The sequence below is a fragment of the Mauremys mutica genome, chromosome 4 (genome assembly GCF_020497125.1).
Source record: "Mauremys mutica isolate MM-2020 ecotype Southern chromosome 4, ASM2049712v1, whole genome shotgun sequence".
NCBI lineage: Eukaryota > Metazoa > Chordata > Testudines > Geoemydidae > Mauremys > Mauremys mutica.
The window spans coordinates 72,405,073-72,421,449 of NC_059075.1; the positions used below are offsets into that span (position 1 = coordinate 72,405,073).

Genomic DNA, 16,377 nt, shown 5'->3' on the forward strand with positions numbered 1-16,377 from the left:
CCAGTCTCAGATGTGCTCACGCAGCCCCGCGTCCCATGTGTAGAAGTGGGTCAGAAATCTGAGTAAGCAGCAGCTGTGTCACTTCCAGGCATGGGGTGAGAGGGGTGCAGCAGAAAAAGCCTTTAGAGGAGGGTAGGGTAACTGTAGGAGGTCTACTGTAAGATCATGTCATTCTTTTGCACCCCCCTACTGAGCACCAGGTTGGTGCAAGATGCATGTTTGCTTTGCATATCCATTCTAGCCTGCTTACAGCTGAGGTAGTGCTTATGCCATAGTGTGTGTCCACAGCTGAATGGGTGTGTCACCTGGAAACTCCCATCTGAATTGCACCCTTTGGCCTTTGTGAACAATGAATAGCTTAATTCTAAGGACTGCAGGGGAGTTAGTCCTGATTTACAGTGTGCTCAATTACAGGAGAATTAGCCCCCTTGTTTCCTGGAATCACAGATGATGGCAAAACTACCTGCTGTAGGTGAGATCTGTGTTCCATGTAGGTTCCAGATCTGATGGGCTTGTTCCATGTACTGTGATCTCTCCCACCCCCAGGAAACAGATTCCCATTACTATGTTCTCCCCCCCACCGACCCCCACCCCATTCCCAGCAGTGAGGGCCTGGCCTGTGAATCAGCATTGAGTGGTGTGTATGCAGTGGAGCTCCGATGTAACAGGAGAATTGTCTGTGTTTGTCACTATGTTGTTGAACTTAGAGAAATTAAAAGAAGACCTTTCGACCTTTGATCAGGTCTTGACAAGTTCCTGCTTTTTGCCCGAAGGATGGACATCCGTCGGATCAGCTTTGACACAGAAGACCTGTCAGATGATGTCATCCCCCTGGCTGATGTGCGCAGTGCTGTGGCTCTGGACTGGGACTCAAAGGATGACTATGTCTACTGGACAGATGTCAGCACCGACTCTATTAGCAGAGCAAAATGGGACGGATCAGGCCAGGAGGTACAGTATTCTATAGATGTGAGGTTACCAGGCCAAGCAGCTTCTGGGGATCTCAGCCTTCTGTGTTGTGAATCTGGCTTGAGGTTTCTGTATGAACCATTGGGGCCGTATCAGCCTTCTGGGGGTCTGCTGCCCTGGTCCTGTCCATAACCACATTAGTTTTGACTCGTGTTAATCACTGGTGATCCAAGGTGAGCTCTTAGACCCTTGTGTGTGCTGTGTGTGCCTTGTCTGGGACTCCCTGCAGTTAGGGCAAGAGAGAACATTGATTTGTAAATCCCCAGCTCCGGCTTAGATTTTTCACAGGCAGAGTCTTAATAAAACACAAACGAACAAGGTTCTAAATCCCCTTTTCCCTGGCTCAGCAGGGACTGTGAGTTACTTTCTGGGCATCCCCTTTGGCTCATGCTCAGGCTGCCATTGTCAGAGCTCAAGAGTTTGGCAGTCGGGGAATGAAATAAAGGTAGAAAATGAGGTGTCCAACAGCCATTCTTTAACTGACATGTTTGAATTCTGAAGTCCTCGACACTTTTTCTCATGTGGATCTTTCCTGCTTGGATTTTGCTAGCCTGAGTTGTTTGTGTTGCTGGCAGTGGACAGGCGGAGAGCCAGACTCAAGGACTCTTCTCAAGGGAGTTTCTTGTTTGGTGACCTTTGTTTTGGTTCTTGCTCAGGTTGTGGTGGATACCAGCTTGGAAAGCCCAGCTGGACTGGCTATCGATTGGGTCACCAACAAGCTGTATTGGACTGATGCAGGTACTGGGGTCTTCTGCTCTCTACAGGGTGTAATCTTCTTCCCTGTTCATAAAAACTCAGTATTAGTTTGGCAGCCTGATCTGTTTCAATTTTGTCTTTCTCCGTTTGGCAAACATGGGTTCTCCTTCCCCATCTTTCTAATGAAGCAGGAACCAACTTGGCTTCCTGTGTTACTTCTACTGGGGCTCTAACCCCATTGCTGATGTCTGCAGGAATGTGTATGTCCGAGGACCACAGATGCTCGCTGCAAAGGGCTCTCACTTGAGTTTTCCAACCACGTACCTCAGGACAGAATGGTTAGAATCTGGAGGATATTTCTGCCAGAGAATTAGAGTTCTGAGGTATGTCAGGAAGGTATCCCCCTAGACATCCTCTGGGGCCTAGCCAGATGCCTGTGATGATCTGGTAGAGCACTTCCTACCAGCTGCACCAGGTTTCAGCAGTTGCTGGGTTTGGGAAGTTGAACGTGAGAGCTCTCTGCTGAGTAAATCTGTTCCACACTCACTTTAGGCCTCCCAGGTCAGGTGAGAGGATGGCAGGCAGGGAAACTGAATCACTGTATCAATGTTAGTTTCTTCTGTCTCCTGTGGTTCCAGAGGTCTTTGATCTTTCTCTCCTTCTCTCTCCCCTCCTCTCCTGATCTCTGTAGGAACAGACCGGATAGAGGTCTCCAACACAGATGGGACCATGAGGACTGTACTGATCTGGGAGAACCTAGATAGACCACGAGATATTGTGGTGGATCCTGTTGGAGGGTGAGAACTTCTTTCCTCTTGGGATTACATGGCAATAAATTCTGTCTCTCTCTGAATTGTTTGGGTTTGATTCATTGTGCCATTGCCCTTCTATTGGACACCTTGTGGCTTTAGAGAGACCCACACCTAGAAAGGCCTCCATAACAGGTCTACCAAAGTCTGAAAAGAAGTGCCTGACTTGTGGATGCTGATGGCATTGACAAGACAAGCAGCAGGGACTTCTAGAACAAGCTGTCAGAGTGATAGCTGTTATTTTGGGCCTCATCCCACTCACACAGTATAAATCAGGAGTAATCCACTGAAGTCCATATAGTTACACTAGTGTAAAATAAGTTTGAGAAGAGAATGAGGGCTTTTATGTAGTTATTTATTTATTAATTTATTTAGTGTTTTCTTCATTCCATGTTGATGCTGAGTTCTTGTGAGGGCCCTGCTATCTGCTTGGCCATTAGGTTAATCTGAAGACAGAAGTGAATTACAGTGGCATATCACCAACTAAATTAGTGCAAACATTTTTGGTCCCAAGTGAGCTGCAGAATCAATGGGCCCAGGAATATCATATCCAGTGAGTGTGTCTCCAAGGTTTCATTTTCCCACAGAAAGAAAATCTCAAAATAGCATGTTTGTAGGAAGTGAATTGTAATAAAAGCTTCTGCCTTTGAGCCACAGGACCTTGCAGAGCCAAGCATCAGACTAGGTTGGGTGGCTGGGCACAAGCCCAGCAGCTCTTGCTTCCCAAGTGTTGGAAGGCTGGAATAAATCTGCACCGTTCTCTTCTTTGGTGTTTACTGGGAGGCTGATGCAGAGCAGCTCTGCTTCCCTCTCATGATTGCAGGGATTTGAAGACACTTAAGAAATATCTTAAGGCAACAATAAGCCAACTTGCTTCTGCATCCTCTTTCAGTCTTACTCTCTCTCTCCTCCTTGCCAGGTTCTTGGCAGAGGAGGGGCTATGAATTCTGGACCAGGACAATGTGTATAAAAAGGTGGCAGGGCTCTAGGGATGGAAGTACAGATCATGTTAGCCTGACACTGTTTCCCTCTGGCTGCTGAAGGCACCAAGACACTTGACTTCTCTGGCTAATGGTGAGCATCTGTGGGAGCAGGAGTAGGAGTGCAGGTGCTCACTTCCCTTTGGGCCCTGTGTTCAGGTTCATGTACTGGACTGATTGGGGAGTCAGCCCGAAGATTGAGCGTGCCGGTATGGATGCCTCCAGCCGCCTGGTGATCATCTCCTCCAATCTGACTTGGCCCAATGGGTTGGCCATTGACTACGAGTCTCAGCGCCTGTATTGGGCGGATGCTGGCATGAAGACCATTGAGTATGCCAACCTGGATGGCAGTGAGAGAAAGGTAAGAGGGAAGGGGAGGCTGGGATGCTGAGTGCCTATCCTAGAGGGCAAAGTGCTGGCAGGAAAGAACGGCATGGGCCAAATGGAAGTAAAGTTCCCAAATCAAGACATTGTCAGCTACTTGTACAGAGAGAAAAGAGCCCCGTTTATGAGTGCAAAGTATGTGGGCAGCCACCTCTCCCACACCAACGTTTCCCACCTTGATGCTACCAGGCCATTTACATATCACCTTTGTTGTTCTCCAAGCCCCATCCATTCTAGGGGATGATTGAAGGCGTGGGTGGAAGCACCACCATGTGATTTCCTGAGGACTTTTGTTTTGGGGGCTGACAGGTGCTGATTGGAAGCAATCTGCCCCACCCATTTGGACTTACTCTTTATGGTGAGCGGATCTACTGGACAGACTGGCAGGCCAAGAGCATCCAGAGTGCAGACAGGAGGACGGGGCAGGCTCGTGAAACACTGCAGGATAACTTGGAGAACCTCATGGACATCCATGTTTTCCACCGGCACAGACGTACAGGTACAGAGTCAGCCTCACCCTCATGGGGAGCTCTGAACTCACCCAGGCTTCTGCTGCCCTGCACATCTGGCGAGTGAGTGAGTGTGTGTAAAAAAATCCCTATTGGCCTCTTAAAGAGAGTGTGCTCCCATACCCCCAGCCTGCATTTCTATAGCTGTTGCCAACTTTGATAGTGACCATCCCTCCACGAACCTAACACTGAGCTCTCAGGTGTGTGCCTGTGCCTCATGGTTTTCTCCTGTTCCCTCCTCCAGTACGCACAGCATGTGGAGTTAATAATGGTGGCTGCAGCCACCTGTGCCTTCTGGCTCCTCTCCCTAAAGGTTATAGCTGTACCTGCCCCACTGGTATCAACCTCCAAGCTGATGGCAAGACCTGCTCATCTGGTAAGTTTCCTCTGTAGGGTTCTCACTGCAGTTGGATCTCAGGCTCCACGTTCCACTCCTGGCCCCTTGGCACAAGTTACTGAAACCCACTCCTCAGGGGACTTGGGTGTGACTCCACCATCCTCGGCCCCTTGAGAAGCCCATGTAGTGCTTCTGCCCTCAGGACTGGTGGTAAAAGTCTGTGGATTGGCTTAGGGTGCCCTGGGAGGGGTGTGGGGAGATTAAATTGTCCAAAAGGAAAACTTCACCAACGTGATGCCATATGGTTCATCTGTATGTCAGTCTCTCCCATAGATCTGTCTTGAGTTTGAAGTGGGCTCAGCCCCTTCCTGGAATGATGCTGTACTTTATAGTACTGCTGAGTAGAGCCTACTCCTCCCCTCACAGCCACCTTCCCTTTCAGTACCATGAAGAGTCTTGGCTTCAGGCCTTTGAAGCAATAACTCTGCCTGGGTCCCATCTTGTTCACCTCAATAGGAAAACTGGTTTCCATTCCCCCACAATTAACACTAATATGAGGGCTTCCCCTTCCCACCCCACAGGTAACTAGAGAACTGTTCTGTGTTATTCAGTGGAGTGGGAGAGTCTTTCTGCTTGTGGTATTTCAGATCTAAGACCTTCCCTTCTCCCTAAAGGCTGAAGCTGTCTCTTGGGTGGCTCAAGGATATGATTCAGCAGACTGTGCCCCAGGGACAATTGGCTTGACCTTCTCCCTGCCCTTCACTGACACTGTTGGTCTATCCTCAACTTTCTGCAGGGATGACCAGCTTCCTGATCTTTGCCAGAAGGACGGACATCCGCATGGTCTCCTTGGATATCCCGTATTTTGCAGACGTCGTTGTCTCAGTCAATGTCACTATGAAAAACACCATTGCCATTGGGGTGGATCCCCAGGAAGGTCTGAACTGCCTTTTATATCTAACCACATTCAACACTGGTTATTGCAGGGCTGCAGCTCTCAATTGGCGGTCTCTCTCCGAGGGAAGGCACTGCCAGTGGTTCACTCAGTGTCATAAAGGTGGACAGATGTAGGCTCCTGTTTCTCCAGTGCATGCTGCATAGATTCCCTTCCTTCACCACTGTTGTGATTCTAAGACAGGCTCCAGCTGGCTGACATGCAGGGCTAAAACCCCAACTAGCTGGAATAAGCTGCCTGGTCCACTGAGACAGGCTCACATAGTCTGAATTTAAATAATTTGCTCTCCTATCTAAGTCTTGTTAATGTAAAGAGAGCTGGGCTGGTGGCTATTGGTTTACACTAAGGGCTTGTGTACACTCGAAATGCTACAGCAGCACAGCTGCAACTGCGCTGCTGTAGCATTTCAAGTGTAGACACTCACTACAGTGATGGGAGGGGTTCTCCCATCGGCATAGGTAACCAACCTTGCTGAGAGGCGCAGTAGCTCAGTTAACAGAAGAATTCTGTCTGTTGCTCAGGGCTGCAGATTTTTCACACCCCTGAGCAATGTAACTGGTTTGACTTAAAGTTTGAGGATTGACCTGGCCTGTGTATCTGGCATTATATGTCTGGGTTGAACCCCATTTTGTGTGGTGGGTTAGAATGTCTGACTCTTGTCCTTTGGGACCCTCCTGAAAACCAGACATGGGTCTGATTACACTATTGATCAGTAACATTTTAAATAATAAACTGCATTGTTCTGTACAGGGACCCTTTCAAGAGCAGCTGGGAGCTCCCCAGAGGCAGTGCTCCTCACCATTCACTATGGTACCTCCCTCTGGGAGAGGCTGGAGCTGGAGGAGCTGTGGCTTTCCTGTCCCTTTAACTGAATTACTGTGGCTCTGTGTCCTGTGGTGCTGGACACTGACAGCCCACTGGATTGCATGACCCTGCTGCTCTTCAGAGTAATTCAGGTGCCTATAATCTCAAGGAGGCCTGGGGCTATTTGAAGGAGTTTGCTGATTTTTAATTTTTCCTATTTCCCTACCAGGAAAGGTTTACTGGTCAGATAGCACGCTGCGGAAAATCAGCAGGGCTGCCCTGGATGGCTCACAGTATGAGGACATCATCACCACAGGTGAGGGATGCTTTGCAGAGTGCACCATGTCTTCTTGTGGCAGCCTGGAGGGGGATTCCTTGGGTTTCCGGCTCTAGAGAGGTCAGAGGTGGAAGTCCTGTAGGTATTGTAGGGGGAGCACTCCCAGACTTGAGTGGTGAGCAGGGGTAATCCCCTGGGTTATCTGATCGGTGTTGAAGGATGAGAAGTTACCTTGGTACAATTCTGGTTTCTCAGGTCTGCTGACCACAGATGGGCTGGCAGTGGATGCTGTTGGCCGCAAGGTATATTGGACAGACACGGGAACCAATCGGATTGAAGTGGGCAACCTGGATGGATCAATGAGGAAGGTTTTGGTCTGGCAGAACTTGGACAGCCCAAGAGCAATTGCATTGTATCACGAGATGGGGTTAGTGCTGGCAGGGGACTGTCTTGAGGGAGGAGGCCTGGAGGCATTAACCTCTTTGCTGTTTCTCTGATGTGTTCTTGGCTTTCCCTTTTCCCTAGATACATGTACTGGACAGATTGGGGTGAGAATGCCAAGCTGGAGCGCTCTGGCATGGATGGCTCCGGACGCCTGGTGCTGATCAGTAACAACCTGGGCTGGCCCAATGGGCTGGCAGTGGATAAGGCTGGATCGCAGCTGCTGTGGGCTGATGCGCACACAGAGGTTGGTGTCTTCTCTTCATTGATTCCTATGGGATTAACATTGGAGCCGTGGTATCCTAGAGACTGTTTCTGAAGCCCCTGGGTAAGGTGTCAGAAGAGAAAGGGACTGTGTGGAAGTACTCTGAGGCTTCCTTTGGGCTTGGGCTGTTGGGGATGGTGGACCAGAGCCATGTTGCTTGCTTGGACTCCAGTCCCAGCTTCACGCATGCTTGTCTTTGCTCAGGACATTATCTAAGAGAAAGGACTGAGCAGGGCGTTCCTTCTTGCCCCTTCTCTAGCGCATTGAGGCTGCAGACCTAAATGGTGCAAATCGCCACACCCTGCTGTCCCCAGTGCAGCATCCCTATGGTCTCACCCTACTGGACTCATACATCTACTGGACTGACTGGCAAACCCGCAGCATTCACAGGGCTGACAAGGACACTGGTGCCAACGTCATCCTGGTGAGGGCAAACCTGCCTGGCCTGATGGACATTCAAGCTGTTGACAGGACACGACCACTTGGTGAGTTTCCAGGCTGCCTTGGAGCCAGGAGCATCATCAGGCCTTTATGACTAGAGGGGCCTCTGGAAGCTGTAACTGAGTGGATCTTCTGGTGTTTCAGTGGGAGATCATGCAGGGCTGAAAAATTCCTTCTCCGACCTCAGTCCCTTCCCCAAACCCCTCCCACAGTAATTGACTGTTTCCATCATCCACCCAGTTACCCAGCTGCACAGTCTTGGTGTCATTTTTGACTTCTGCTTTCCCTGCTCTCCTTACATTGAGGCTGTCACTCAGTCCAGCCCATTCTCAGACACTGCAAATACTCAACTGCTGCTAAACTGCTGCTTTCATCACCTCCTCTTCCTCCAATGTCTCCTTGGCAGTGTAAAATTCCTTACGCTACCCTTCTGGGGCCTGCACAACCATTCCCTGTCTCCAGTTCATTTCCCATTCTCACTGTTCCCTCACTCTGCTGGCTTCGCTCACTGGAATGTGCCTCCTTACCTTCTCCTACAGGCAGCTCTTGGCCTCTTCTCACATGACTGGAACATCCTCCCTAATACTATGCAACCCCACTCCCTCCTCAAGACGTGCTGCTTTTGGTCAGCATCCCAGTCCCACTCCCTCATGTTTGCTCCAGCCCTGACATCGCCCTTGTCTCATACCTTTTGCCTTCCCCCTTGCTTCTGGTGGACTTTCCTCCCTTACACTAAATGTATATAGATTTATTAATTAAAAAAGTCTGACTACTCCCATGTTAAAACTAAATATGCAAACTCACTAAGAAGCCATTAGCTTAATGTGGACCTCCCTAGCACCCCTGCTGCATGTGTCTAACTTAGAATGGAAACTCCTGGGCCAGACTGGCTAGGGGTGGCTTATTATGCCACTCCTGCACTCTTCCCAGCTAGGGTCTTGTTGCTGCTATTGCAAATAGCAGAGCTAAACTGGAATCACATGATCCTCAGCCAGCCAATGGAAACCAGCTGTTTGCTGTTTCTTCCATTGGGAAATTCTGATATCGAGGGGTACAGGCCAGGGGGCTATCCGTACTGGACCCCCACATCCACTGACCCCTGCAGAGCACAGTTGAATCTTTGGGTAAATGTCCCTTTGTGGTGACCTACAATCTAGTCCTAGGAAGGATGTGGTTGGAATGAAATCAGCTGCCAGTGAATTGTGTGTTCATGCCCTGTAAAGAGATGGAAGGCTTAGGTCTCTGGAAACATGGAGTCAGGCTGATTTTTCCTCTCCCTTTTTCCCAAAGGCTTTAACAAGTGCAGCATAAGGAATGGTGGCTGCTCCCACCTCTGCCTGCCCCACCCTGCTGGCTTCTCCTGTGCCTGCCCCACCGGCATCCAGCTGAAGAGCGATGAGCAGACCTGTGACCCCTCTCCAGAGACCTATCTGCTCTTCTCCAGCCGTGGCTCCATCCGACGCATCTCACTGGACACAAATGATCACACTGATGTGCATGTCCCTGTCCCAGAGCTAAACAATGTCATCTCTCTGGACTATGATAGCGTGGATGGCAAGATTTACTACACAGATGTCTTCCTTGATGTCATCAGGTAGGTGCCCAGGGGTAAGTGGCTGCTGGGCACCCAGCCTCTCAGGCTGAGTTTTTTTGCATTGTTGGCTGCTCTTATAGATTAGACTTTTCCAGTAGGTGGAGGTGGTTCCTGCCTAAAGGGCTGGGAATGTAGTAATGGTGCAGAAAAATCATGACTGGTGTAGAGAAAGTAGATAAGGAAGTGTTGTTTACTACTTCTCATAACACAAGAACTAGGGGTCACCAAATGAAATTAATAGGCAGCAGGTTTAAAACAAAGAAGACAGGATTCTGGGCTAGATGGACCTTTAGTCTGATCCAGTAGGGCCATTCTTACATTCTTATGTTCTTATGATACTTGCCGACAGCACAGAGAGCAGTTTGTGTTACTGAACTAATTGTTGGAGTCTTCATAGTAACTGGGGGTAGGGTCTGGTGGTCCCATTGATAGAGAAGAATGGCACAAGGAGACTTGAAGTATCATGAGGAGCCCTCTTATGCCTTATCCTATTTGGCACTGATTCCCCCAGGCGGGCAGACCTGAATGGCAGCAGCATGGAGACGGTCATTGGTCACGGGCTGAAGACGACAGATGGCTTGGCAGTGGACTGGGTTTCCAGGAACCTATACTGGACGGATACAGGTCGCAACACCATTGAAGTGGCCAGACTGGATGGCAGCTGCAGAAAAGTGCTTATTAATAACAGCCTGGATGAACCCCGAGCAATTGCTGCCTTTCCCAAGAAGGGGTAGGTCTAGGGCGAAGTGGAGGGGAAGATGGGGGAGGTTGGGTTGTACAAGGCCAGTTCAGTGGGAGGGAGATCTGTGAGAAAGGATGGATGTGTGGTCTGAGTCTGGCAGGTTTCCAGAGACTGGGCTGCCTGTGCATGGAGTGGGATGATGTTAGCGACTGGGGAAGAGTTAGGTCTAGCTGGGCGTGATGGGGGCCAAGATTGGGAAAATGGGGTGCGATAAATGAACAAAACTGGAACTTTTAGTGAAAAATGTAGACTCAGCTGTTTTAGACCACAAGTAAAGCTTTTTAGTGGACTTAATAATGCAAAGTCTCAAACCTGTCCCTCTGCCTCCTCCCCATCCCCCAGGGGCTTACCCGTCTCTTGCATCTGCCTTGTCTCTGTTCAGGTACCTCTTCTGGACGGACTGGGGTCACATTGCTAAAATTGAGCGGGCAAACTTGGATGGCTCTGAACGCAAAATTCTAATCAACACCGACCTGGGCTGGCCCAATGGACTGACATTAGACTATGATACTAGAAGGTCAGTGCAAGAGTGGGAGTGATGCTGTCATACGCAGGAGAACTGAGTAAGATATGTAGTGCACCTGAGCCTTTTTAGCTCGATCCTCTGAAGTGTTTTGCCTGATGTGAAGCATCTTGGGCTAGTGAGTGACTCAGAAGAGAGGAGTGTGAGTATGGGTGGAAGACTAACCGTGGGGCTTGGTCTCATCTCTTTTCCCTGTCTGTACAGGATTTACTGGGTGGATGCACATCTTGACCGTATCGAGAGTGCTGATCTCAATGGGAAGCTACGCCAGGTGCTGGTCAGCCAGGTGTCGCACCCCTTTGCCCTGACACAGGTAAAGAGGAGCCCGCGGGTAGTGGTGAATGCAGTGACTGCTGTACAGCCAGGCTCCCTAGGGGATAATACAGACTGCTTGGGTATATATGGGGTAGTGGGGGATCTGGAGTGTGCCTCTCTGGTTTGGGATTTACCTAAGGCTGTTCCTAGGCTAAGCAGCTCGAGGAGGTGGGGGAAGCGTCTGATTGACATTGAGAAGAGGGAAGTTAGGCTGGTAAGGGGCTTTGTCTGTAGCCCTAAGCCCCATGAATACTCTTCTGTGCAGTTCCTTTATATACGTGGCCAAGTGCTCTAATGCCTTTGATTTTTCCCTCTGAGCAGCAGGACAGGTGGATCTACTGGACTGACTGGCAAACTAAATCTATCCAGCGAGTGGACAAATACTCAGGCCGAAACAAGGAGACTGTCCTGGCCAATGTTGAGGGGCTAATGGATATCATTGTGGTCTCCCCACAGAGGCAGACAGGTATATGGGGTGATCCTAATTGCTGCCTCTGGTGGTTGGCACCAAGCAGGCTGCAGGCATCCTGGCATATTTAATGAGCACAGAGTCTACCCAGAGAGCCCTTGCCCTCCACCCACCCCCTCTGTGTGCCCTACAAACTGTGACTCTTCCCTCAGTCTTGTTGGGGCACATTCTCTGCCTCTCTGAGATTTCAGCTGAGGAAGCCTATGTTATAACTTCCTTATAGCTGCCTGTCTTTCCTCATTCAGGAAGGGCAGGCAGGGAAAAAAGGGAAGAGGAGTTGCATTGTATATCCAGAATATATATTCTTGTTCTGAGATCCAGAAGGAGGTGAGAGGAAGGACCGTTGAAAGTCTCTGAGTGAAGATAAGGGGGAAAAAAAAACCAGGAGCAGTGTCATGGTAGGAGACTACTACAGACCACAATCAGGAGGAGGATGAAGCATGTCCAGAACAAATAACAGAAATACCAAAACACAAGACCTGGTAGTAATGGGAGACTTGAACTACCCAGATGTCTGTTGGAAAAGTAACACAAAATGGCCAGTAATTTCATGGAATGTGTTGGGGACAACTTCTTGTTTCTGAACGTGGAGGAAGTAACCAGGGGGACAATCAGTTTAGCCTTGAGTCTTACTAACGGAGGAATTGGTTGCAAATCTGAAGGTGGAAAGCAACTGGGGTGAAAGTGATCATAAAATGGTAGATTTCATGAGTCTAAGGAAAAGGAGTGAGAGCAGCTGAATAAGGATGATGGACTTAAAAAAAAAAATTCATACTTTAACCAACTCAGAACTGGTAGGTAAGGTTCAATGGGAAGAAACTCTGAGAGCAAAAGGAGTTTTGGAGAGATGGTAGTTTCTCAAAGAGTTTGTTGTTGCTCCTTTGATATTGCCTATCTTGATGTGAAGGAAAGATACGAAGAATAGCAAAAGGCCAATGGCTCTATCAGGAGTTCTTTAATGACCCGAAGATCAAAAAAGAAACCTACAAAAAGTGGAAACATGGACAAATTGCTAAGGATGATTACAAAACAATAACACAAGCATGTAGGGACTAAACCAGAAAGGCTAAGGAACAAAAAGAGTTATACCTGGCAAGTGACATAACAGGCAATAAGAAGAGGTTCTATAAACAGGGTAGGAGCAAGGGAAAGATGAAGGAAAGTGTAGACCTCTAGTTAGCAGGGAAGGAGAGCAAATATCAGACAACTGGAAAAAGGCTGAGGTGTGTTATCCCTATTTTGCTTCAGTCTTCACTAAAAGAATTAATTATGACCAGATGCATCACACAATTGATATTAATAACAAGGGGGAAGGAACACAAGCCAAAATAGAGAAAGATCGGGTTAAAGAACATCTAGATAAATTAGATGTATTCAAGTTGGCTGGACCTTATGAAATTCATTCTAGTGTCTGTAAGGAACTAGCTGAAGCAATTTGGGAACCGTAAGCAATTAGTTTTGAGAACTCATGGAGGGGAGGGGGAGTTCCCAGAGGACAGGAGAAGGCAAATATAGTATCTGTCTTTAAAAATGGGAACAGAGGACTTGGGGAATCATAGACCAGTCAGCCTAACTTTGATACCTGGAAAATATCCTGTAAGAAATTATTAAACAATCAGTTCAGACTCATAGACTTTAAGGCCAGAAGGGACCACCATCATGATCATGTAGTCTGACCTCCTGCACATCCCAGTCCACAGAACCTCACCCACCTGCCCTATGCCCATAACCTCTGGCTGAGTTATTGAAGTCCTCAAATCTTGATTGAAAGACTTAGTTACAGAGAATCCACCATTTACTCGTGGTCATTTGAATTTGAGACACCTGACCTAAAGGGCCACATGAGGTCTAGTGCATTGGCCCGAGGTCCGCATCACTGACACCCCCACCCTCACTGCCCCTGGCCCTGCCCCCATTCCGCCCCTTCCCTGAGGCCCCACCCCTGCCCCGCCTCTTCCCACCCCTTCCCTGCCCCTTTCTACCCCCTTCCCCAAAGTCCCCACCCCAATGCTGCCCCTTCCCTGTCACCAGGGGGTGGAGGAAGGGTGCAGGGTGTGGCAGGGGCTCAGGGCAGGGATTTGGTGTGTTGGGTGCAAGAGGGGTGAGGGGTGCAGCAGGTGGCTGAGGGCAGGGAGTGCAGGAGGAGTGCGGGGTGTGGCGGGGGCTCAGGGCAGGGCGTTGGGGTGCAGGAGGGGTGTGGGGTGCAGCGGGGGGCTCAGGGCAGGGCGTTGGGTGCAGGAGGGGTGTGGGGTGCAGAAGGGGGCTCAGGCCAGGGATTTGGGTGCAGGAGGGGTGTGGGATGCGGCGGGGGGCTCAGGCCAGGGAGTTGGGTGCAGGAGGGGTGTGGGATGCAGCGGGGGGCTCAGGCCAGGGAGCTGGGTGCAGGAGGGGTGTGGGATGCGGCAGGGGGCTCAGGGCAGGGAGCTGGGTGCAGAAGGGGCGTGGGGTGCAGTGGGGGGCTCAGGGCAGGGAGTTGGGGTGCAGGGGGTGTGTGGGATGTGGCGGGGGGCTCAGGGCAGGGAGTTGGGTGCAGGAGGGGTGTGGGGTGCGGCAGGGGGCTCAGGGCAGGGAGTTGGGTGCAGGAGGGGTGTGGGGTGTGGCAGGGGGCTCAGGGCAGGGAGTTGGGTGCAGGAGGGGTGCGAGCTCTCGCCCGGTGCCACTTACCCAGAGTGGCTCCGGGGTGGCAGCAGCGCGCATCGGGGCCAGGGCAGGCTCCTGGCCCCATGCCGTGCCGCTCCGGGAAGCAGCCAGAACCATGGCCCCTGGGTGAGCGGGGGTGGGCACAGGGCTTCGCTGCTGCTCCTCCAAATACCTCCCACGAAGCTCCCATTGGCCACGGTTCCCTGTTCCCGGCCAATGAGAGCTGCAGGGGGCGGTACCTTGAAGTGAGGCAACGCAGGAGCCCTCTGCCGCCTCCTCCCCTCCGTCCCTTGGGGACATGCTGCCAGCCGCTTAAGGGAGTGGCGCGGGGCTCGCGGCGCCACGGGGGGCAATCCTGCGGGCCGATGTTTGCCCACCCCTGGCCTGGAGGTAGGCAGAGGGGCGGGGGGACCTTGGCGGGCTGCACAGAAGAGCCCTGCGGGCTGTGTGTTTGAGACCCCTGCTCTAGGTCAAACCAGCAAGTGACCCATGCCCCATGTTTCAGAGGATTGCCAATCTGACTGGGGCATTCCTTCCCAACCCCAAATATGGCGATCAGTTAGATCCTGAGCATGTGGGCAAGACCCTCCAGTCAGAGACCTGGGAAAGAATTCCCTGTAGTAACACAGAGAGTCTATTCCTAAGATCTGTCTGTTTGGCTGCATTGGTTGGGCTCCTCTCTGCTGATTCCCAGAGGATTCTAGCCCCTTTTTGACATGGTTATTGTAATCTGCTGGTGCCTGACTCTCTCCATCATTCTCTCAGCACTGTGGGGTAGAGGGGTTGGTTCATGTGGCACAGAAATTCCTTGGCCTCCTGGGCAGTCTATCTTGATTGAGAGGGAAGTGAGGGTCCTGCCCTTGTGTACTGAACTCCATCAAGGCCTCACCTGATCACCTGCTCCAGGTTTAATGGCTTGGTTGTCTCCTTCAGGTACAAATGCCTGTGGAGTGAATAATGGAGGCTGCACCCATCTCTGCTTCGCCAGGGTTTCTGACTTTGTTTGTGCATGTCCAGATGAACCAGACGGGCGACCCTGCTCCACTGGTGAGTTCAGAGAGGTTCTCTGGGGTAATAGCATCCATATATGAACCACAGCCAGCACTCTCACCCTGGCCGTTAGCATCTCCTGTTGAGACGCAGAGTATCTGTGAGGTCTCCACAACCTACAAAAGTCCCTACAACATTCTATACTGTAAGTCAAGCAGCTGTGAGCTTCAGATATCTTTCTTACATTGCTTCCTGCTGGAAAGGATGGGCATGGGGTGTCTGAGCTCTGTACACAAATTCTTGGTCTCACTATTTAGGAAGTGATCTGTGGTCTAGCAGACTTCTCCATCTGTCTCACAAAACTGGGCTCCTATTTATTTTTCTGTCTGTATTGTTTAGTTCCTGGCATGGTGCCCCCTGTTCCTGAAACAACCAGTGTGAGCGAGAGGAGCCAGACCTCACCTTTCAGATCAGGCTCCTCAACAACGAAACCCCACACATCCTTGGAAGCAACGGAAGGAAAGTGAGTGACTTTGCAGCTTGCAATCTGGACTAGAGAGTTAAATGCAGGATGTGCATGTCCCCTTCACCTTCCACCACCCTATCACACCTCCCCAAGATGGAGTGAGACCATACAACCTCTAGACCCTGTCTGTGAAGGCAGAGGCTCTCACTAGACCCCTGCAAATCTGTGGATATCCGAGGACCATTTTTGCAGATTGGATGCGGATACAAATTTTGTATTCACACAGGGCTCTAAATATAGGATCTCAAAGGTGGGGAAGCAGCTGTCTGCAGCTCATAACCTGTGAGGCTGCTTCCCTGCCTTCCCTCTCCCTGCTCCATACAGAGAAAGGGGAGGTGACAGATCAAGACAGCCAGCAAAATCCCCCAGGCTCCTATTGACACAGTTTAAGCAGCCAAGCAATTTAGGAAACTCCTGACTTCAGTATTGCCGTATCAGGTCAGTTGGAGAGGGAGGCAGCTGCTTCTGCAAAGTAAGTCAGGAAGCCTTATGAGCTGCAGATAGATCAAGAAGCATCTATCTCCTCCCTTTTCTCTGTATGGGGACGGGAAGGGGGGAGGAATACAGGATCTAGAAGGTGAGGAAGCAGCCTCATAGGCTATGAGCTGCAGACAGCTGCTTCCCTGCTTTTGAGATCCTGTATACAGTACACTCACACACAGACACTCCTCCTAGGAGGCACTGTGAGATAGCGTGCTTCTGGTGTGGCTG

At 50.5% G+C, this 16,377-nt stretch overlaps 1 protein-coding gene across 2 annotated transcripts in view; it reads left to right on the forward strand.

Moving 5' to 3' along the window:
* Nucleotides 1-16,377, forward strand: part of LRP4 (LDL receptor related protein 4) — a 112,849-nt gene that overhangs the window by 87,235 nt on the left and 9,237 nt on the right. For both annotated transcript variants that reach the window (XM_045015926.1, XM_045015927.1), the window contains exons 17-34: nt 743-951; nt 1,626-1,707; nt 2,357-2,462; nt 3,614-3,815; nt 4,148-4,337; nt 4,592-4,723; nt 5,481-5,621; nt 6,673-6,759; nt 6,976-7,147; nt 7,246-7,408; nt 7,686-7,911; nt 9,158-9,461; nt 9,973-10,191; nt 10,586-10,720; nt 10,931-11,039; nt 11,363-11,507; nt 15,084-15,197; nt 15,540-15,663. In XM_045015926.1, coding sequence (XP_044871861.1) covers nt 743-951; nt 1,626-1,707; nt 2,357-2,462; nt 3,614-3,815; nt 4,148-4,337; nt 4,592-4,723; nt 5,481-5,621; nt 6,673-6,759; nt 6,976-7,147; nt 7,246-7,408; nt 7,686-7,911; nt 9,158-9,461; nt 9,973-10,191; nt 10,586-10,720; nt 10,931-11,039; nt 11,363-11,507; nt 15,084-15,197; nt 15,540-15,663 — 2,860 coding nt within the window. The remainder of the gene's footprint in view (nt 1-742; nt 952-1,625; nt 1,708-2,356; nt 2,463-3,613; nt 3,816-4,147; nt 4,338-4,591; nt 4,724-5,480; nt 5,622-6,672; nt 6,760-6,975; nt 7,148-7,245; nt 7,409-7,685; nt 7,912-9,157; nt 9,462-9,972; nt 10,192-10,585; nt 10,721-10,930; nt 11,040-11,362; nt 11,508-15,083; nt 15,198-15,539; nt 15,664-16,377) is intronic.